The sequence below is a fragment of the Neoarius graeffei genome, chromosome 18 (assembly GCF_027579695.1).
Source record: "Neoarius graeffei isolate fNeoGra1 chromosome 18, fNeoGra1.pri, whole genome shotgun sequence".
Lineage (NCBI taxonomy): Eukaryota > Metazoa > Chordata > Actinopteri > Siluriformes > Ariidae > Neoarius > Neoarius graeffei.
This window is the reverse complement of record NC_083586.1, coordinates 18,699,192-18,723,249: the sequence shown is the minus strand read 5'-3', so window position 1 is coordinate 18,723,249 and position 24,058 is coordinate 18,699,192. Positions and strand designations below refer to the sequence as shown.

The window sequence follows — 24,058 nt, the reverse complement described above, 5'->3', positions numbered from 1 at the left end:
TCATTCAGCCGACTTAGTTGTTATTGATCAGCATGGGAAGGTTTTACTGCAGTTTTGGATGTACAAATCGTTCTCAACGAAATGAAGACATCAGATTTTTTTTTTTTTATTTACCAAAAGTAATTCAATCATCGGGTGGGGGGGAAAAAAACTAGAGAGATTTCCAAACATACAAGGGGAAATGGAGAAGAAAAGATTCAGCAGGACTCGGTGTCGAACGGAGAGATCAAAAACCCGATGGTATACTCACTTCATTTCCACAAAGGTAAGAATTCCTAAAAAAATGTATCACAACTGCAGCGTGGTGCTCATTCTTATACAGTGAAGTGAGCATGAGCCTCAACCCAGCGGCTCAGCAGAACCTCAGCTTCACCAAGACTTAAAACATGCGTTTACATCCGGCGGTCCTTCAGAATGTATTGTGCGTGCGCTTGGGACCCGGTCATTATGGGAAACACCTGATGACGATTTGAGCGCAGTCAGCACGCGCATATAAGGGCGCTGTTTTCACAGGTACCTTGTGAAGTATTGCTTCCGGTATGTTGTAGTCGACGGGTCTAAGTGCAGAAAGAGCATTTATTAGCAAGCGTGATATTTACAAAAGCGAAACCAAAAGCAGTGTCATAATAAACCTGGCTACAAACAAACATGACCGTGGTAATGATAACACTGCACAAAGCCTCTGTCCTTATATGCATGTGCTGATTGCGCTCAAATCAGTATCAGGTGTTTCCCATAATGACTGGCTCCCAAGTGCGTACGCAATGTGCTCCCCCGATAGTATGGATAGTATCTCCATGCTTGACTCTTGTACGCTGCATAAATGGGAATAAAAATGTATATTTCTGAGAGTTAAAATCGACCGCAAAGTTGGCGTATTGGAGCTGCCCCGCTGAGCCAGCCAGCCCTGAGTGCGTGACGTCACAGCGGGAACCGGTTTTAAGGCCGAGGCCTTTTACAGCTATAGACCAAAGTCATATAAATAAACATTTACGGTGAAGGTAAGAAATCCCGTCACCGACTCGCTCAACTAAGACTGATTTGACTTCATTGATTTGTGGGTTGACTCTCATTAAAACAGGATGGGTGTTATAACTTATGCAACAGACATGTACATGCATGCATTTTCATTGATAAACCGTAAAAGGCTGATTAAATAATCAGATCAACTGAGAATCGCATTCTGAAGCAAATTAAATTATCTTACACCGCTAACTTAAACACAATACAAGTTACATGTATTAATCTAAATGCAGGTAAACGGTTTTTTTTTTTTTAAATCCAAATGAGAGTCGGAGCTTACCCGTCTGCGTTCTCGCTTCTTGTGGCCGACTGTTTTGAAACAATCTGACTTTCAGTTGTTCGTTCAGTTCTCCATTCATTCGCTTCTTCCACGCAAGGGTGAAATATTGCTGCTGAGGTGAGCATGTCCGGCAGAGAAATCAGACGGCTGCTCCACTCATTCTCCATTTTCTCCATACTGAGTACTCCACCATTACTGCTCGGCTCAGGCAATTACTAAAACCTGGGATGGGACATCACCGGCTTTAGCAACAACCGCGGGGAGATCACTGCCCGAGCGATATGTCACGTCCCGTTCCGTCCCGGGTTTTAGCAACAACCCTCGGCTCACACTCCGGGAGAACTGGTGCAACTGAACTTGCTTTCCTTTTTAAAATTTTTTTTTTAAATAAATACTTTCCTTTTCTTGTAGTTTTATTTTCCTTTAATTGTTGGTACTGCACCCTCTTTCAATACGGGCTTATAGCCAACGTTCCTCAACAGATCAGAGGTCTCGTACGAGTCTTCAGTAAAATGTGCAGAGCAGAGGAGAGACCACTTCATAGGCGCCCAATGTGCCCGTGAACTTCTTGCAAAACGCGTCCAAATCTTTGCAGTTTGAACATTCTTGGGTCATGAATGTAACGTACATCCACCTTCTGTCGTGCTGCTGCACCCGCCAGCAACACATCTACGTGGCACGGCGATAAATCAGCTCAGAATGGAGGATCGGAGTTGCAGCCAGCTCTGTGTTTTAGTCTAGCGGAAATGGCGATGAGACCGATAGCCTTCCTGCTGTGACGTCACGGACGTCAAGGTCATTCACTCAGACCGCTACCTACACTGGAGATCAAAATTAGAGAACAACTTATAAAAACTTGAATAATTTTGAAATAATACCATCTTCACTGCTCAACAGTTTAAGGACATTTTGTTGTGTCTATACCATGCTACAACAACACTTTTTCACAAAATGGATAACGCATTTCAACAAAAAACCTGCATTTTGCAAAAAATGCACTGATCAAAATTAGAGAACACTTTCAGGTGCCTCCCACTTAATGGTGCTAATCTAGCACATGGTGCTAATTTCCTTGATTATCAGTCAACCCCTATTTAAGTGGCATTCTAACTGCCAGTTTCATTGACTTTGCAAGATGGTGGGTCGTTCTAAAGTGACTGAAAGCCTCCGGCAGCAGGTTGTCCAGATGAAAACCAAAGGGATGACCCTATCAGCCATACCAAGACAAGTTGATCGTTCCAAATCTGTGATTTCAAGAATATTGAATCTTTACAAAACTACAAACTCATTCAAGTCGCCCAAGAAGGCTGGTCGTCCACGGAAGACAAATGCAAGAGAGGACAGGTCACTGCGAAGGATGTCAATGGGTAATCGTTTCCATACTGCAGGTGGAATTGCTCACCAGTTCAGTGCTGAACATGGTAAGGATCTGTCTCGCCATACAGTGGCTCGCCGTTTAAGAGCATTTGGACTGAAGGCCCACACTGCAGTGACCAAACCTCTCATTAGCAAAAAAAATCAAAAAGCTAGACTGAGCTTTGCTGAGGAGCATGTTGTGTGGACAGAGGAGAACTGGTCCAGGGTTCACGTCAGTGATGAAAGCAAATTTAATTTATTTGGGTCTGATGGGAAGCATTATGTTCGGCGACACATTGGAGAAAGACTAAACCCAAAGTGTGTAAAGAAGTCAGTGAAAGGTGGAGGAGGAAGTGTCATGGTTTGGGGCATGTTTTCTGCTGCGGGAGTTGGGCCTCTTGTACAGCTACATGGCCGAGTGAATGTAAATGTGTATCAGAACCTTCTTCAACAGCACATGGTTCCTTACTTGCGTTCATCGCCCGATCAGCCTGCAGTCTTTATGCAGGACAATGCTCCATGTCACACAGCAAAACGGGTAAAGAATTTCCTTGAAGGTGAAAACATTGAATTAATGGCATGGCCTGCCCAGAGTCCTGATCTCAACCCAATAGAGAACCTCTGGAAAATCCTTGGTGACAAAGTTATGGTCAAGAAACCCTCTACAATCACCGAACTGTGGAGGAGGCTGGAAGAAGAATGGACCAAAATCACACCAGAGCAGTGTGAGAGACTAGTGCTATCCTGTGGCCGCAGATGTGCTGAAGTCATTCACAGCAGAGGCCTGTACACTTCTTACTAATTGCTGACTGTTGTAACCTTCAGATTTTTGTTCCAGATTGTTGTTCTCTAATTTTGATCAGTGTGTTCTCTAATTTTGATCAGTGCGTTTTCTGAAAAATATTTTTTTTTGTGAAATGCCTTTAGTCATTTTGTGAAAAAAATGTTGTTGAACCATGATATGGACACAATAAAATGTCATTTAACTGTTGAGCAGTGAAGATGGTATTATTTCAAAATTATTCAAGTTTTTATAAGTTGTTCTCTAATTTTGATCTCCAGTGTATATAAATCACTTTAATCATAAAAATGACTATATTAGATTTATTGTTGACGCTTAAAACTATTCCTGTGCCATTCTTGAGGTCTCAAGGCGTTTGTAAACGAAAGTGAGGCCATGGCTCTGCGTATCTGCTTTAAGTCTCGGTGAAGGTGAGGCTCTGCAGAGCTGCTGTGTTGCTCATGTTCACGTCACTGTATAAGAATGAGCACTGCGCTGCAGTTGTGAAATGAATTATTTTTTTAATTCTTATCTTCATGAAAATGAAGTGAGCCCTCTCCGTTCAACACAGAGTCCTGCTGAATTCCCCCCCCCCCATTTTCCCCTTCTACATTTAGAAATCTCTCTAGTTTTCCCCCAATGATGAATTATCCATCTCATTATCTCTAGCCGCTTTATCCTGTTCTACAGGGTCGCAGGCGAGCTGGAGTCTATCCCAGCTGACTACGGGCGAAAGGCGGGGTACACCCTGGACAAGTCGCCAGGTCATCACAGGGCTGACACATAGACACAGACAACCATTCACACTCACATTCACACCTACGCTCAATTTAGAGTCACCAGTTAACCTAACCTGCATGTCTTTGGACTGTGGAGGAAACCGGAGCACCCGGAGGAAACCCACGCGGACACGGGGAGAACATGCAAACTCCGCACAGAAAGGCCCTCGCCGGCCACGGGGCTCGAACCCGGACCTTCTTACTGTGAGGCGACAGCGCTAACCACTACACCACCGTGCCGCCACCAGCGATGAATTACTTTTGGTAAATTAAAAAAATCTGATGTCTGTTTTGTTCAAAACGATTTGTACATCCAAAACCTTCCCATACTGATCAATCGCCCTGGGAATGCGGAAATGTCAAGTTCGATTTTAGGTTTACGAACCCAAAAAAAATGTCGAAAAACCGGCGTTAAAAAAAATTTTCAACCGCACAAACGGCACTCACCCGGCCGGTGGACCGGAAACAGAACATTTTTTAATAATGGCCAGACCTTTACTTTTTAACAGTACTGTTTTGGGATTTTGCTGAGTTTACCTTCAACTGTCTTTTTTTTTTTTTCAAAGTAATGAACTGTGTAGCAGGAAAATCACTGCGTTTTCTAAATGCACTCCTGAAAATTACTCATTAATTAGTGGAATTAAATTTGGTATTTTTGACATGTTAATCATTAATGAACATGAAAGAAAAAGGCTTAAAAGTTATAACTTGTTTTAGTGAAAATAAGTACTAAAATGCACTAGAAGGCAGGGGTTTGCGTGTTATGTTATTAAAATTTTTTCGAGGGACATTCCCCCCCCCCCGCACACACACACAAATCTTAGTTTGACTTTCAAAAGTTCAGGATTTTTTTTCTTTGCTCCACTTTCATCTCTAGAGTGAACCAGTGAACCATGACAAGAGCTCGCTCATTTTATAGCAAAATTCTAGCAGCACGAAATAAATTGCTTCCATGATCTTATCGAGAGAGCTTTTGAATCTCACCTAAGATAAAACGATGACCGCAAACATGAGCTGTTTTGGTTTTAGCCTCTGTTAGATCTGTTCAGCCTCTCCGTACTCAGCCTCAGAGTTTCCTCGCCCTTTTTCTGAATCACGGACGCAATTCGAAAAAATTGGAACATGCCACGGTCTCGAGTACTGCTGTGACCAGCACAAAGATATGGCAGAGCTGAAAGAACGCTTAAAGCAGCGGAAAAACAGAGTCGCGCACACGTGACCGTTTTGTATGGAATGTCGCTTGACCCCGCGTTTGTACCTCCACCAACATGGCCGACATCCGGGTTTCTATTTCGCTTTGACGTCACTTGCCAGTCAAGGATTAATTGATATATGTATAGGCCACACCTCCGTTAGGACTGACAGGCAAAGCCGCCACACCTCCTTCACTGGTAGTCATTGATATATAGGCCATGCCTCTTTTATTAGGACTAGCTGGCACAGAAACCACACCTCTTTCTTTCATTAGTATGGATGGGTACAAAAGTCATGTCTTCACGAAGATGGACTGCTGTATAGGCCACGCCTCCTCTATTAGGACCCTGGTTTATGATGTAACCTTTTTGTTTTGTATATTTTCTTATATAAAATGTACAACCCCGATTCCAAAAAAGTTGGGACAAAGTACAAATTGTAAATAAAAACGGAATGCAATGATGTGGAAGTTTCAAAATTCCATATTTTATTCAGAATAGAACATAGATGACATATCAAATGTTTAAACTGAGAAAATATATCATTTAAAGAGAAAAATTAGGTGATTTTAAATTTCATGACAGCAACACATCTCAAAGTTGGGACAAGGCCATGTTTCCCACTGTGAGACATCCCCTTTTCTCTTTACAACAGTCTGTAAACGTCTGGGGACTGAGGAGACAAGTTGCTCAAGTTTAGGGATAGGAATGTTAACCCATTCTTGTCTAATGTAGGATTCTAGTTGCTCAACTGTCTTGGGTCTTTTTTGTCATATCTTCCGTTTTATGATGCGCCAAATGTTTTCTATGGGTGAAAGATCTGGACTGCAGGCTGGCCAGTTCAGTACCCGGACCCTTCTTCTACGCAGCCATGATGCTGTAATTGATGCAGTATGTGGTTTGGCATTGTCATGTTGGAAAATGCAAGGTCTTCCCTGAAAGAGACGTCGTCTGGATGGGAGCATATGTTGCTCTAGAACCTGGATATACCTTTCAGCATTGATGGTGTCTTTCCAGATGTGTAAGCTGCCCATGCCACACGCACTAATGCAACCCCATACCATCAGAGATGCAGGCTTCTGAACTGAGCGCCGATAACAACTTGGGTCGTCCTTCTCCTCTTTAGTCCGAATGACACGGCGTCCCTGATTTCCATTAAGAACTTCAAATTTTGATTCGTCTGACCACAGAACAGTTTTCCACTTTGCCACAGTCCATTTTAAATGAGCCTTGGCCCAGAGAAGACGTCTGCGCTTCTGGATCATGTTTAGATACGGCTTCTTCTTTGAACTATAGAGTTTTAGCTGGCAACGGCGGATGGCACGGTGAATTGTGTTCACAGATAATGTTCTCTGGAAATATTCCTGAGCCCATGTTGTGATTTTCAATACAGAAGCATGCCTGTATGTGATGCAGTGCCGTCTAAGGGCCCGAAGATCACGGGCACCCAGTATGGTTTTCCGGCCTTGACCCTTACGCACAGAGATTCTTCCAGATTCTCTGAATCTTTTGATGATATTATGCACTGTAGATGATGATATGTTCAAACTCTTTGCAATTTTACACTGTTGAACTCCTTTCTGATATTGCTCCACTATTTGTCGGTGCAGAATTCGGGGGATTGGTGATCCTCTTCCCATCTTTACTTCTGAGAGCCGCTGCCACTCCAAGATGCTCTTTTTATACCCAGTCATGTTAATGACCTATTGCCAATTGACCTAATGAGTTGCAATTTGGTCCTCCAGCTGTTCCTTTTTTGTCCCTTTAACTTTTCCAGCCTCTTATTGCCCCTGTCCCAACTTTTTTGAGATGTTGCTGTCATGAAATTTCAAATGAGCCAATATTTGGCATGAAATTTCAAAATGTCTCACTTTCGACATTTGATATGTTGTCTATGTTCTATTGTGAATACAATATCAGTTTTTGAGATTTGTAAATTATTGCATTCCGTTTTTATTTACAATTTGTACTTTGTCCCAACTTTTTTGGAATCGGGGTTGTATATTGCGTAACCTGGTGTTTTATTATTTTGGACCACGTTCGTTGTTAAAGTGAAGCATGAGGATTGTGGGTATTCTGGGTCCACGAGATTTGTTTGTTTGTGGTTGACGCTAGATATCGCCGTCGAACTTCTCCAGAAATCAGCCCCAAGCCCGATACGGAAACTCCGCAAGAAGTACGCAGCCCATGTAGCCAGGTGAGTGCGTGTTTACTTCCCTCAGCATCAAACTTCATTTGTAGTGGAATAAGGAACGTGATGAGAGCTCGATGAAACTTGATATAAATATATCGCATTCATACGTTTGTTGTACGTTTAAGTTGTATAAATGTCCCTCCCCCCCTCCTCCTCTCAGAGAAGCGTGCATCTCCCCCTGTGCGATGATGCTGGCCCTGGTTTACATCGAAAGACTCCGACACAGAAACCCTGAGTACCTGCAGCAGATCTCGTCCTCTGACCTCTTCCTGATCTCCATGGTGAGATGATTCTGTCCACAGTGCCGAATAGCTTTGCCAGCACGCTAGACAAAAGGAATACATTTCTAAAAATTTCTAGCAGTTGTTTTACATCAACAAAACCAGTTCGCTCCTGCTATCAGTAACGTCAATGAAGTCTTTTTTTTTCCGCCTCCCCATGCAGATGGTTGCCAGTAAATATCTGTACGATGAAGGTGAGGAGGAGGAAGTTTTTAATGACGAATGGGGCGCCGCTGGAAAGCTGGATGTCCAGACGGTCAACATGCTCGAGCTGAACTTCCTCAGTGCCATCGTATGTGAACGACTTAAAACATCCTTCCCCTAGTACACCAACATTTCCTGTTTTATTAAACAAGGACTTCACAGGTTTTAAATATATCTTTCACCATTTTTTAACACCTCCTGAATGTGTGTGTTTTTTAGGACTGGCGCCTGTTTGCTGAGCCCAGGGAGTTCTTTAATGTGCTCAGCCAACTCGAAACCTGGTTAGTATTTTATTTTATTTTTTGGTCAGAAAACGTCACCATGTTATTACATTTAGAGCAGAAAGGTTAAATTCAAACGAGCTAAACTAGCCAAGAAGTTTTTTTTTTTTTTAATTGTTAAAAACGCTGAATATATTGTCTAAAGGATATTATTTCTATAACTATGTACTGTATATAAAGCCTCATTGATTGATTTAGATATTTTGCACTGTTGTGTACGTACACAGGTCTTGGGCACGTGTAAAGAAATGCAGTCGACCAAAAATGGCTTGAAATGAAATGTTTAAATGTTTAAAAAAAAAAAATAAATGAAAGATTAGTCAATATTTGGTGTCAGATGACCCCTTTGGTTTAAAAAAAAAAAAAAAAAATAGTCTCAGGCAGGGCTTTGAACCAGAATTTTTTTCCTATTGGTTCGTTCCGAACAGAAACGGAATTTTAACGTTTCCGGTTTTGGGTTCCACCATTAAATAGACGTTCCCGAACCAGTTAGAACAAAAAAAATTTCGTTCCCGGAACGGTTAATTACGTTCCCTGCCAGCTGTTTAACAAATGGCTATAAAATTATGTCTCTGTCTCATCCAGCTTAAGCCAAATGTAGGCTAATTCTATTACAACCTTCATTAAATAAGACAAGAAATAATTCAAAACAATTATTATTTCAAATGTTGGCGATTTGGATTCTCAGTATGTCTTCCCATCTACACAAACAGAAAAAGTGCCAAAACTGAAAGCTAATTCGTTTAGTGTGTTACCAAAGGCTAGTCAGGCCCTATGCATTGATAGGCTAACAGAGGTTAACGTCATTTAATGTTCGCGAGCCTCTCATTAACGTGGACAAATATATTGATATCGTGTTTGAAATTGACGTTTTTGAATAACGATAGACTGCAATATTTACCTCTTATTTAAGATGTAGAGACGTGATAGTAGTCCACCCTCCCGCTCTCTCCATTCAGTCAGCGAACGTCACACAGGAAGTGAACCCCAGCGGGTCATAGAAACTTGCGCAGGAGAAGAATGACCTTTTTTATTTGTAGGCTACGGAAACTTTGAGGAACGAAATAAAAACCGGTATTAACCGGTTACCATTCTTTTTAATAAGCGTTTCTGTTCCGGAGCATAAAAAAATAATAAAGTTTCTGGTTTCGTTTCTGTTCCATGTGAAATAGAAAAAGTTCCCGGTTTTCGTTCCTTGAACCGGTTCAAAGCCCTGGTCTCAGGTCCAGTGAGTGCAGTTTTAGGCGCTGTTTACACATACCCGGGTATTTTTAAAAACGCATATTTTCTAAACTCCGTTTTCCAAAATAACTTCGTGCACACAGCTGCGTTTTTTTTAAAAAATTACGTTTATATCGATCCGCATAAATACGCTGTCAAGAGCTGTTAAACTACGCCAGAGTGTGCAGGCAACTTTTTTGATGACATCGACAGAAGCGCGCACGTGAGTACACTCACCCTGTATGTACGGACGTACCAACTCTGCGAGTAACAGGAGTGAGGATCGCGACATTCTGAAATTTTCCTGCCATCCCTCCGGGACGACAACGCCATTCTCGAAATTCTCCCACCAGATAGCAGTCCGTCCAGGTCGAACCCAAAATCGCCGATGCTGGCGGTGGTACGGTCGGGCTCTTTTGGTCACCAGAAGCTCCGCAATTGTTGCCCTCCGAGCCCTAATGCGTCTCTGCTGGTCAATGAGCTTTATTCTCAAAAGCAAACAGGCGAATAAAGCTCTTGATAACAGAAATGCTGCTACTCTGAGTGTTTCCATGCTTGTCATATGTACAATGGTCGCTCTTTTGTGGCGCGAAGATTGCCTAAAACTCCGTTTTGGTCTCTTTACACACAAACGCAAAACGGAGTTTTCAAAAAATCTCCACTTTTGCCGGGGTTTTTCGAAAGAATCGTTTTCAGAGGAAAAAACTCCGTTTGTGTATAAACGAAAGGCACAAACGAAGGCAAAGGTCTGCGTTTTTAAAAATACCCGGGTATGTGTAAACGGCGCCTTATGCAGAAACGAGCTGAAGGTTTTCCTGAACGTCTTCCAGAACCAGCCCCGGTTCTTCTGGACACTTGGAGTGTCGGACTCGCTCCTTCATTTTGCACCAAAACCCAGGAGTCGTCATTATGTGCTCTGCTGCTCCGATACAAATTTTTTTTTCTTTTTCTTGTAACGTTAATTTTGTGCTCGAAAACAGACATTTGGAACTCCTAAAACGCTTTTGTACTGACTTGATAATGTAGAAGCATGGGTGCAAGTTTTCCGGCATGTGCCGGAAGCTCCGGTTTTTTCAGTTCTGAAAGTCATTTTTCCAAATCGTGTAAATCCGTTAAGATTTTTTTTTGGGGGGGGGCTGTCTCACTCTCATAGGGCCAGTGATTTTCCACAATCGCGGAAAACAGACGGAAATTACGGAATTTTTATAGTGAAACATTGCTTGCGTGTCAAAGTGTACCTGCCGCAGAAGGCTTCTGCGTAACCGCCGCTAACGCCCAAGCCAACATGCCTTTCCGGTCAAGGCAGCTTTGTCGGTGATTGTGATTGGCTTGTGGCACACCGAGCCAGCCAATGAGCTGCTTGTTTACAGATTCGCTCCCCGCGTCGCAACCAGAATGGCGACCGCGAAAAAGAAACGAATGCTCTGGTGGCCAAGGACGCCATATGGTTGCCAGTGGCGAGTGTGGACGTTGAGCGCTCCTTTTCCATGTATAAACATCATCTACATGACACAAGATTCAGTCTCACGGAGACCGACACTAAACAACTTATGATGCTCTATCATAATGGCGATATCGAGCAGCGTTTCTAGGAACTCTGAGCGCGCGCAATGATTGATCTGCAAGGAATATTCAAGACTGTCATTACAATCAAAGTTAAACTATTCTAGTCTGTTTGAGAGTGTGTTCTGTGTTGTTAGGAAACATTGTTTCATGAGTTCGTGGTGTACTAAAAAAGATGGATATAGAGTAATATTTTTAAACAGTCAGTTATGAGTATTGTCATTACAGGCTCAGTAAGCATTACTGAATATTAATTTATCAGTACTCTCAATATTATATTGAGATTATATATGCTATTATACTGCATATATTATATACGAGATGGGTTTCAGGGTTTCCCATACATAGACCATTGTGTGGCACAGCGCCACACAATGGATTCCTATCGCCACACAGACTTGCGATTTTGAAAAAAAAAAATCAGTTGCGTATCGTTCCGTTCATTCATAGTGCTCTTTCTTCTCGTTCACGCGCACACACCGACTATATAAACACTGACTCGCACATGCAGTGTTACCAGATACTGCTGACTTTTTCCAGCCCAAAATATGTTCAAACCCTGCCAAAATGCACTTTAAACCGCCCAATCTGGCAACACTGCGCACATGCTGCTTCTGTTGAACGTATACACGGAAGTAAGGCGGAAGGTAGTTTGTCGACATCACCTCAAGACGACGCCAACGATTGGTCAAATTTGCAGGAAAGTTGCGGTGATTGGATATAATTGCAACACCGCCCTGAATTCGCGGGGATTGGTTGAAGTTGCAAATCGCAACATTGCGAAATCCTGGAGGGTCTGATTGTTAAGCTAGCCGCACACTACGCCGATTTTCAGCGTACTGAGCCAACTGAAGTCGCAAGTCAGGCGTAAAGACTAGTTTTCGATGGTACCGACTCATCTCACAGCCTATTCGAAAAAGTAATGGGGAGCCAGACTGATCGGCGAGAGTTGCTAGCAATAGCCAATCATATCTTTTTCACATATAACACGTGACATCATTAAACACAATTTCTAGTGCGAGAAATACGTGTTGGTAGCACCTAATGCAGGTATATACTGTAATTCCATAGACTGAAGCTTTATCCATAGACACAGTGGGCTGGAAAGCCACTCTGCTCAAGTTGTGTGGCTGAATTCCAAATCGCTTTAACTCCCCTATATAAGTGCACTATTTAAGGTTGGGAATAATAGCTCATGCAGCCTAGATAGTGCGCTACATATTCCATGTTGTGTCATTTGTAATTCAGCCTGTAGCATCTTCAAGTGTTGGATTTAACAGTAACTATATCCAATAGCCAATCACAAAGCTATTAAGTTGTCACGTGATATTTAGCAGAATGTTTATGATGCTTGGTTCGCATAATCTCGTTTGGTGTCGCTTCAATCGCGACTGCACTCGTCAACAGTCGGGGGATATGTGCGCCCTGTCAGGAGTCGGCTCTGAAATGGGTCGGTTTGGTACCGCGTGGATTGGATCGGCATAGTGTGCGGCTAGCTTTAGTTGCCTTGGTGTTACCTTAAGTGGTTTCTTACATCTAATTATGATATTTTATTATTTTGTTGTTACATTATACTATTTATTTCATTTTAGTATTGGTTGTGGTAAGTGTTGAGTTCAATATTTAAAATAAAAACCTCCAGCTTGTTTTTTGCAATTTATTCCTTGAATGTCAACTAAAGAATGATTGAAAGATTGCCACCAAAAAGGCAAAAACTAAGGTGAAAAAACTTGAATGTTGGTGAGTAATTTTCATAAATTTAAAAGACAGGTTTTCCACCTACATCAAGCCCAGCAAACTAATGGCCTGCACTGTAATGTAAAGTTGGGTCGAGGAATGAAACCAGGCAGGGTTCTGGTAAAAATTGTTTTAGCTGTCTTCTCTTAAAGAACTTAAAAGAATTGAGATTGAACTGAATAATCTCAAATGCTTCTTGTAGCTTTAAAATAGTCCCAGCAGGTGACTCTGAAGAAAAATACTGTGTGTTTGAACACCGCCCGCTGTAAACACTTTGCATACACCCCAATGACCGACTCCACCAACCGCCACGACACCACCGCGCACGATTCCCTCATCGGCACAGTGGAGCACCACAAATTGCTACCTGGTCTGTGGGAAACACTGGGTTTTAAGTTCACGGTGATCCTAGTTTCTTGATTTATCTGTTATCAGTATGTCAAGTAAAATATTTTGAGTTGTCTCAATCTGTGATCCCACTTTAATTTTTTTTTTATTAATGCAATTTATCAGCTTCCTGTCAGTCAGTGCGTTTACATGCACATCCAAATCGAGCTGCTGTTGGTAATCGAGCTAAGGGTCCCAGCAGGGGTGCCAGACAAATCCAGTCCTACATGCACACAAGGAAATCGAGCTATTGTGTGAGGTACATTATGCACCCGAGCCACAGGTGGCGCTACACGCCCCATCGTGTTGGTACACTTCCGGTTGTCGTCATGAAGAAGAGCTATTCAAGAGCAGTGTTGCCAGATTGGGCGGTTTTAAGTGCATTTTGGCGGGTTTTGAACATATTTTGGGCTGGAAAACGTCAGCAGTATCTGGCAACATTGTTCAAGAGTATAAGCAAAGTTATCAGTTCCGTGTTCACAAGGAGTGTTTGTAGTTTGTATGTAGGAACAGACGTGTTCCTAATAAAATGGGCACTAAGTTGAAGTTGATCTGAAGTGTCATGCCGACCGAGGCTGGGTTTTTTTTTTTTTTCCCCAACTGAGGCTGTTGTGTTTCCCGCTTGTGGTCTCGTCACTTCCGGAAGGCGCAGTGCTGAAGTAAGTAGCTCGACTACGTAGCTCGATAGGGTTTACATGCACTAAGTAGCTCGGCAAAAATCGCATAATCTAGGTCGCGTAGCTCGATTACGAGAAATCCAGTTCGGTTCAATTTCAGCCGAGCTAAGGTGTTTCCATGGCATTTAGAACTTCGATTTCAGTCGAGCAACGGCAGAAATTCGATTTTCTCTATGTGCATGTAAACGCACTGAGTGTAATTGTTTTATTAGATGCTTTTTTTCATGAATGACCATCATGCAAAGGACCATTTGTGTCTAGAGATGCAATACTTTGAAACCCAAGTAAAATTATGCCAGCCAGAATTACTAAATTGGAGCCAAACACAACAATTTTGAACTGAAATTGTGAAACGGAAATTTTCATTGTCCGAAACGGAAAAAGCCAGATTTTGAAACGGAAAATCATTGGCTCTACTCTCAGCGGTACAGTCTCTGCACGAGACAAATCTTTTCATCTCGTCTTCGCCACAAACCTCATTCAATTTATACGCCGCTCACCGACGAGCGGTCCTGACTAGCCCGTTGTTTCACGGTGTTATACATGTGTGGTGTTAGCCTGGGCCCGCCCATCCTAAGCGTGACGCAACACGAGGGCCTGTTGCAAACTTAGTCTGGCCAGGCAAGCTATCTCCAGCTCTTCCAAGCTCCCGAAAAATCGGGAACCAATCAGCTTTGAGCATCTCCAACGGCCCTGGGTAGAGGCGTGTTCAAGGCACTGACGTAGTAGAACTGCGACCGGAAGCCATAGATTGTTTACAGAATCTATGCCGGAAGCGCTTCATTCACTAGAAACATTACGAACATGGAGCAAGTTCTCATTGAAAACGGAGCAAAGAGCAGCCCTGGAGGTATTTATTGAAAGGAAGGACGTTTTCGCCTTGCTCCCGACCGGCTTCGGTAAGAGTTTAATCTACCAGTTAGCCCCGTCGCGTCACATACGTCAGAGGAAAGAGTGATGTGATTGGTTTAAGCTTCGTCACAGCCTTTTCTGGCTTCGACCAGTAGCAAACTGAGGCATTTCAGGGAGGCGGGTCAACCACGGGCTCTGGGAAACGGTTGGGCTGAATATCTTGGCCAGACCAATAGCTCGGAGAGCTTTGAAGTCGCGTTAGCCAGACTAGTGTGGTGTCATGTTTCACGCATGTAGCACGTTGTTCGACCAAATCAACACAGCTGTTCCAGTGTATATATTGTAAAAAAGGTATCGCAGCAAAGGCATATTAAAAACGGTTGTTTCAACATTGAAATTAGTTGCTAGATGTTTTGAAATATCAAGCCTTGTACTTGAAATATTATTTCAGATGAATTGATGAAATGTATTAAACATTTGATGTGAATATGCAAATCATATAACTATTAATATTATAAATGTTTGCATGAGATTGTATGAGAGACAACCATTTTAACTTGAAATTAAATTTTTTTTCGAGCCCTAAGGGGGGGCTCACTTCCCTTTGTAAACCCCCCCCCCCCCCCCGCATGGCTGCACCATGTACGTCTGATTTGAAAATTTTCTACTTGCACCCATGTAAGTTTCGATGAAGCAAAAAGATAGGGTGCCCGAGACTTTTGCGCAGTACTGTATGTGGATCTGCTGCCAATAAAAATCAATTCATGAATTTTTGGTCTGTGCTGTTGGTTTCATGAATCTGCTGCGTCGTCCTGACAGCATTGCGGAGCGGCAGGGTACGAAGCGTGGCTGGTACACGTACACTGACCTGTGTGTGCTGCTGGAGCAGGCCAACTGGAGGAACGCGCTCGCCGCGATCTACCAACACTTCGCCAAGGTACGACTGATAATCGTGCCATCGTTCTGGAGTGAAAAGCTGACCTGAAACATGATGTAATGTAATATATACAGAAATGATTAGCCTTATTATAAGGTCTTGTCAGAGAATGTGCATGCAGTGTTTGGTGTATGTTATTTTATATGTTAAAATCAATTGCTTAAAACAGAATTGGGAATGAAATGAAATTGCAACTAGAGGAATTCAGTAATAAGATGTTCTCTCTCTCTCTCTAGGTCACATGTATGCTCGGTCTCCTGTACCTAACGAGCGTCACCGGTCTCCTCGCCACCTCCGCGGCTCTTCACCAGCTCAACCTCCTGGCCGCCGACCCCGTAAATCCCGCACTCTTCCATCCTCGCTGCTGCGTCCTCGCCAACGCCACCCAAAAACCCGAACACGCCCCAGATCTCCACCAGCACCATCGCCGCCACCGTCACGGCCCGAGTTCTGCTCCTCCCCTCCATCCGAACTCCGCCCTCTCCCTGTGGAGCTCCCTCCTCTCCACTCTCGTTCATTCAGACGCCCAGGCATCAGAGCTTTACGTGTGCGGCGCTCAGAACATCACCTCGTTCTCCTGGTTCTCCTCTCCCGATCTCCTCGCTTCTCCTCAGTCACCTTTTCTCCCGCACACACACCTGAGTCCGCTGGCCGCTTTTCAAAGACACAGCTGTTGCCCTGAAGCCGCAATGCCTTATGGGAAGGCGCAGGTTCTCCTCATACCGACTTAGAGAACGCCAGATTGTCCGTCTTTCAGTGTTTGTAATGTGTGTTTTTTTTTGTTTTTTTTTTTTTCCTTCTGGTGGGATTTTGTATATTTAGCACCTTCTATAAATATAAAAAGCACTTTGGTCCAACGGCAAAAGGATGCCAGGATGGAGTTGGAGCACAGCTTGAAAATGTTTGTGTCGAAAACATTTTAAAACTTGACCATCAGTTAAACCAATCCTTGATTTTATTTTATTTTATTTTTTGTCATTTTTAAATTTGGAATATGATCACGTGCTTCGCATGTAACATAAATTAGAAACTTAAGTGATTTATTTATAAACCAGTACAAATAATTTCAGAAGTAGTTCACACACTCAAAAAGCACTCGAGTTGCCAGATTACTTCCAAACCCCCCCTCCCCTCCCTAATTTGGGTGTATTTTTAATGAACATAAACAAAATGGCATCCACATTTAGTTCATAATTAAAAGCGCTGCGATATAAACAGTGAAATAGATTTTTGAGTCGGTGCACAAGGTAAAGATTATTACTTATTTTTTAATTGATTTTGTTCGAACAAAAAAAAAAAAACTAGAAATCCTTTGAAACGGAGTAGTATGTGGCAACCGAGTCAGTCGTCTTCAACAATCAGCCGTACGGTTTGTTTCTGTGCTCAGGTTTCCTCCAAACGTTTTTCCTCATGCAAGTCTTGGTGTTTGGGGTATTATTTAAGAAAAATTCTAATGAAGTAAACGAGTAAAGGGTTTTTGCGCTTCGGTAAAGGTTTTGTACGATTTGTTAATCTCGTTCCGCTCTTGAGGTGAGGTGAGGATCGAAACATCAACATCGCCCCCTACCTGTGAAAGAGTGTCTTTGCGCGGGCGGGAATTCTTGACGATCGTGAAGAATTCGAATCGCTTTCGGAGTCTAACGACAATCCTGGCATCGTTACAGGTTGTGTGAGCTTTCATAGTGTGTTCGTTTGGCGCATTTTATTTTATTTTATTTTTTAACAATCCACAGTACAGTGGAGACCCCGATAAGTCAAGAGCACAGACGGGCAAGTATTAAATCGAAAGGGAGGGTATTTTTATTCAAGCGTAGTTTTCGGTGAAGGAGTTGAACAGAGTGAAGATGAGTGGGTCAGTGGGTGGATCCCAAACTTCAGTAACGTCACACGCTCTTCTAGCCTGGAAATAGCGTGCTAATCCTAGCAAGTATTCAGAGAAGTTAAAACGCGAGATGCGAAACAAGAATGGCCTCTAGGATGAGGATGTTATGTTTATAACGCAGCACTGCTGACTTCCTGATTTTATTTGGTGAGAATGTGATTAATTTCCTGGAACAGCAGCTCTGATTAGTAGTTCCCGTTTCTATCGGAACAGGACTCGGACGGCGGATACTGCGTGTAATGTAAAGCTAATAATAATGACGTTTTTTTTTTTTAACAAGGAGAAATGTATAAATGTGAAGTTTTCTGGAAGGAGACATGAAAGTTTTGGAAGGAGTCTCCAGTGTTTACACTTTTTTTTTTTTTTTTTTGCAGTAAAGTAACAAGCTGAGCTTTTAAGACGAAGGAAAAAAGAGACTGTAAAAGGGAACGAATCTTTGATAGCTGCCCGAACACGCACATCACAAAATCATGAAAACGGATTAAAAGTAAGCCATGGCGTGTCACTCGTGTTCTTGCTGGCAAATTGGAACGAAATCCTTCAGGGCGCTAAAACTAACGCATTCTCACTTCGCATGATGGGAAAACAGAACATCTTTCAGCCATAGCAACTTAAATCTCCTCCATCAGGATGTTTTTTTTCATGGATTTTAGTTTTTTCCAACATGTTAGAACAAGTTCTGTTGTGGGAAGGTCGTTAAATCTATTTTCGGAGGGGGAAAAAAAAATCTCGCGCGGCTTTTTTTTTTTTGATCCATTATTCAAGACTGCATATCAGTTCTTTTTGTTTTGTTATACAGCTTAAAGATGAATCCAGGGTTTGATTGAATACAAGCAAGCATCATGTAAAGTGGGTCTTTTATGTTTATCACAAACTTTAAAAAAAAAAAAAAGGTCATGTGCTCATAATTCCAAAGAGATCTTAAAAAGCTGGAATATGCGTAGAATAGATTTGTCAACTCTTCTTTATTTCAGGTTTCCTAGCCCCACCCCTATTCAGAACAGAACATTTTAGCTCCACCTCTTTTCCTTAAAAGGTAATCGAGTTGCTAGGAACCGAAACTTCCCAGTAACTACTTGTAGTTGGATAGAATTTTGACAAAAGCATGGCCCAGAGATCCATTTTATAATCTTGATTTAAATATGCTTTATGTTGATCAGGGATGAGATTTCCGAGCGATCCGGGATGAAATTGATCACGCAGTGGATCTGGGAACGCTGAGAAATCTAAGAAAGCAATGTCGGAAGTCTCTGAGCTGGTTTTGGATGAGAAATGAACATTTTCTTACACAGAGGGTCGAGTTATTGTATTGGAGAATAGTTTACCTTGTTTAAAGCTGCAGTATGTATTTTTTGCAATTTAAAAACATGACCGCATCAATCGAATAAATACTTTAGAACACCACTCTTGTGCTGCTCTGATTGACTGTTAGTGTTCCCCCAGCTGGAACGGTCAACTTCTCGAGACCAATGCCCTCGTGCCACCTGCAGAGTTCTGGGGCGAAAAAACACCGCAAAAAAACAGAGAATTGGTTTCACTGCTGTTTATTCACAGTTTTCTCGCCAAAGCTGAAATATTACAAACACCTTTTATAACACATTATAATCTCTCTAAACGGCCTATAGACCCTTTTCAGTCACGTGACCTTCGTAAACGCGACCACCATTTTGGACATGTAGCGGACTTCGGCTCGAATTGGTTTGAATGCGAGGAAGAAGACAAACGGAGAACATACAAGAAAAAGGAGCGAGATGCAGAAAACACCTTCGCTATCCAGCGACGTAGGGCATTTACAGGGCGAGCAGAGGGAGAGGTATTTGCAAAAATTGAGGTTAGCAGGCTTAGAAAGCAACGTTTATCTGCTTCCGCCTGGATTGTTTACAGATGTACGGAAGTACACGAAGCCACGAAGACTGCAACAATAATACCTAACACACATTTAAGTATCCGTCATAAAGACGTGAAACTCGTCGAGTGACGAGTGTGTTCATTGATAAGCTAACACAATCTAAAAGTAGACATACCATCACACTGCCCTGGCGCTGTGTACAGTTTACCTTCTATGGTTTGTGCACTCACTATTTGCCATTACTTTCTCCAACCGTTGTTACAGATTACAGGGAACGGCCTGGATTTAAGAGACAAATACATGTTCCTCTTGTTTTGAACACTTATTTGTAGGCAGTGCTTAATTTGTAAAGTGGGAGGTCCCGGGGCGCAGAGGATGAGCGGCTGCGGTGCGGAAAAAAAGAGGGGGGGAGGGGGCGCGGCACTGCGCTTCTGGGCATGTTTTGTAATAACACTGCAAATTAAGTTCATCTGCAGATATTTTGTGGATGTCGTTTCATGAGAGAAATCACCAACAAGGCAGATATCAAAATCAGACATGAACACTAAATAAACTTGCATTTTTTTATTTAATTATTTGGTTGTTTTTTTTTGTTACATAGTCAAAAGAGGTGTCGGATCACCGGATCCAGTGTAAATAGCTGCCGGAGCCAACGCCCGAGGTTCCGGAGCGCGCTCCGGCTTGCTCCCCCTCAAATTAAGCGCTGTTTGTAGGACACTGCCTCTGATCTGTCCTACAGTCTACCAACAGCAAAGGAACACAACGCTAGCTAATGTCGTTAGCTAATAGCTACTACAGAAGAACAAAGAGGTTACAATGGGTTATTTTAGCCTATTTGGTTACACACTCGTCGCCACAGAATGTTAACAGCAATGTAATGCCTTTTCTGGCTAATTTTATTCGTCTTACCTCCAACAAAGTGGTCACTGCACAAGCGCTGGTATGCCGAGGGCTGCCAAGCTTTCCTGTTTATGGCTGCTATCCATCTTCTCCGTCGGTCAGCATCTACCGGGATCCGATAAAATGATAACCCTTGCCTTGTTTGTTGATGGTTACTACATCCAGGTGCACAACAATATAGTGGCATGATGGAAGTCTTGCTGAAAATAAACACTTTCTTTGCTGCCGTTCCTCAATGCTGGCTGTGGTAAACTACTGGTAGTACACGTCCAAAATGGCGGCCGCGTTTGTCGTCACGTCACGTGAAAAGGGTCCATAGAGGGCTTTCGCGTGATGTCACTGCACCGCGAGATTTTGTTAGGGCGCCATATTGGAAGACCAAGTACACATCTATGCAAGTACATACATACATAAAACAAACTACACCTGAAATGTAGCAGCAAATTTTCTTTTATTAACATGTTAAGTGTTTTCTTTACTACATTAACAGTTGTTCCATTCTATGAAAGACCTGTCCAGAATTTGTTCATTTATATTTCATATAATAATCAGTGCAGATGAAATGAAATTCTCCACTATCATGTTAAAAAAAAATTACAGCACTTGACCACTATTGCAATCTGTATTCATGCTGTTGTGGATTTTTTTTTTTATTTCATAACTTATATTTAATTTACTACTTATCTCTTTTTATTTATATATCTTTGAATTATTTGGACATGGGGGGGGAAAACTATATTTAAAATCCAAAGAGGGATGGAGGGAGGAAAATTAAAACAAAAGAAAGAAATGAAATGCATAACATAAATGTGATAAATTTAAGGATGTTTTTATTCAGTAAACATTTAAAAAAATGTTCTACAACACTCTAGCCTAGTGACTTACCAGTAACAAAATGGTCTGAACATATTCTGTACTGTTGAAGACTTGAAGTATTCAGATCCGCTCTGCATAAAGCAGCTAAATCCTCTCTCTGTCTCCCGGCAGAAAGCTCCTTGGTTTGCTCCCCTTGTGTCTCAATCACAGCTGGTATTCTGTAGAAAGACTTCTTTTCACCTTTCCCATCAGCTTTGTTGGAACACCCTAACACAGCACAAAAGTTTACCATCGTAGGTTTTTGATGAACCAAGTGCCTCGTGGGTTTAAATTCCGCGCGGTGCCGTTATTTCCCCCTAATCACGAGTTTGTTGGTCTTCCAATATGGCGCAGGGTTTGTTTACTTCCGGTTTCGGGTGACGTCAGTGAAAGGGGTCTATTGAGGTATTTCACCTGACGTCACAGGGTCACGTGACACCCCGGTGTCCGCCATTTTGAACGTCAAGCTAGCTAGGCTGGCTAGCGCGCGCTGGCTCCCAGCTTGCCCGAGCGCGCTAGCTCAGTAAACTAGTAAATCCAGTAAAGGAAAAACTTGAGACTGAAAGGTTTTAACAGTCATTCAAATGACTGAACGTAAACATTGCTACAGTAACATACCAGCTATGATGTTGTTGACATTAGCTAGTGCTAACAGCTAGCTGCTAGTACACTGCTACAACACAGACACCGACCCTAATAATACAGTTCTTGGTCATTGCCTGGTAACAGCAAATTTATAACGGGCCATGTCTCAACAGACTAAGAAGTTATTTCAATGACATTTAATAACATTTTGTTTATCCTGAGGACCGAAAGTAAATGAAAATGTGAACAAACCTTAGCTGTAATAAGATGGCGACCACCGGCTCCAGGGACGACCCGCTGATGTAGGCATGTTACCCAGCCTGACACAAAATATTTGTAGGCGTCCAAACTCTTATACGCTTTCAGATCAATACCTGTGTATGGCGATGGGTTTTTAACGACATAGGTATACAGATCATGTGGGCCGAAGTCAGGTAAAGACGAGGGCTTCGTGTACTTCCGTATGTCAGTGAACAATCCTGGTGGAAGCAGGTAAACGTCGTTCTCTAAGCCTGCTAACCTCAATGTGGCAGCGGGGGCGTGGTCAAGCGCCGGTCTGTGACAGGAGGGCGGAGTCAGGGAAGGTAAGTGGCAGAATCACGCCACCTGAGAGCAATTAACCTGTTTGTGTGTCTTCCCAGTGACTGCGCCCTATATCAGGAGGGAGAGCGAGAGCAGAAGGAGCTCAGCCCTGAACCAGACGCCGGTTGTGTGTCTGTCATTGTTATACTGAAAAGTGTGGCAATAAAGCCCTTTATAAAACCTGATCTCTGTTCTGCCGTCCTCTGTGCTCCACCCACACGTAGGGTCTCTTACACTCAATTTTTGCAAATCCCTCTCCCTCTGCTCGCCCTGTAAATGCCCTACGTCGCTGGATAGTGAAGGTGTTTTCTGCATCTCGCTCCTTTTTCTTTTATGTTTTTCGTTCGTCGCCTTCCTCGCATTCAAACTGATTCGAGCCGTGACGTCCAAAATGGCAGCATCGCATGACTTGGTCACGTGGGTGAAATACCTCAGTAGTGTCTGTCGAATGCATGTGTGTGTGTGGATATCTTGTGCTAAGTCAGCAAATCACATCTTAATTCCAATTCCTTAATATGTATGTGTGTAAGTGAAAATATATCCTGTATACTTTTCAGATGTTCTAACAGATCAACATTTACCTCATGTTCTGATAGAATGTTCCAAAACACGTCTCGAGCAATGTGGCTAGCTTGGACAGAAGGTCACACAGTAACTTACAAGTTACACAGAATTCAATGCCTTCTAGCTGGCATTCTAACGACAGTATTAAGAATTACTGCCTTCTTGGTCAAGAATAAATATTTACAATTATTTATCCTTACAAAGGAATAAAACCTTCAATCATAAGCAAAATAATATTCATATCAGCGATTCAGCAATTTCAGCATTTATGCACGTCAAAGCATGCGAGATATTTTTACGACAATTCTATGTTTAGTCTTAGCAAAGAAGTGTGTGTCTTCTCCACTGGAGGAAGGTCAGGTTACACAGGGATCGTTTAAAATCACTCTTAGAATAAAGGATCTTAAAAAGCTCTAAAATATTAAATCATAAAGTCTTAACAATCCTAAATCACGTGTAGCTATAAAACTAACTTTAAATCATGGCTTTAAATCTAACATTGACTCTGGATGAACAAGGTTGATCTGAGAAATGGTTAATTTTTTTTTCTTTTTCCCCAAGAAGTGCTTAAAATAAAATATTTCCAGAATTACAGCAACTTGAATCAAATGTTAGTGGTTCTGATTTTTTTTTTTTTTTTGGCAAAACATTTTACAGCATTTTTAATATAAATAATTTCATTTTGTAATCTCAGATGTAAACCGAGCTGGTGTTCTTAATACTCTACCACTCCAAAAAGGTTGGAACCTTTTTTTTTTTTTTTTTAATTAAAAAAAAAAGTGTTAATTCAACCAAGGAATAAAAATAATCCCCTGAGAGAACTCGAGCTGGTTAATCTAGTTTTAATCTTATGCAAAATGATGATTAAAGCTCTCTAATGGACATAACGTGGATATTTTTTTGGGGTGTAAAAATAATTATTTAAAACTATGTAAACTCAGGAGCTGTGTGGAATTCAGAAAGTCCGGCAGAAAATATGATCCTCTCGAGTCTGATTTATCAGAAGGTTTTGGTGAACAGCAGTACAAGTTGTGTGTACGTTGACAGAGAGAGAGAAAAAATTATATATCTGTACAGTTGTCCGTATGGTGTGGT

General features: G+C 42.1%; 1 protein-coding gene across 1 annotated transcript in view; it reads left to right on the top strand.

Moving 5' to 3' along the window:
- cnppd1 (cyclin Pas1/PHO80 domain containing 1) overlaps positions 1 to 19,032 on the top strand; it is a 29,101-nt gene extending 10,069 nt beyond the window's left edge. The window contains exons 3-8 of the mRNA XM_060898490.1: positions 7,528 to 7,609; positions 7,767 to 7,887; positions 8,051 to 8,179; positions 8,311 to 8,372; positions 15,629 to 15,746; positions 15,983 to 19,032. Coding sequence (XP_060754473.1) covers positions 7,528 to 7,609; positions 7,767 to 7,887; positions 8,051 to 8,179; positions 8,311 to 8,372; positions 15,629 to 15,746; positions 15,983 to 16,477 — 1,007 coding nt within the window. The 3' untranslated portion in view covers positions 16,478 to 19,032. The remainder of the gene's footprint in view (positions 1 to 7,527; positions 7,610 to 7,766; positions 7,888 to 8,050; positions 8,180 to 8,310; positions 8,373 to 15,628; positions 15,747 to 15,982) is intronic.
- Positions 19,033 to 24,058: the final 5,026 nt, after the last annotated feature.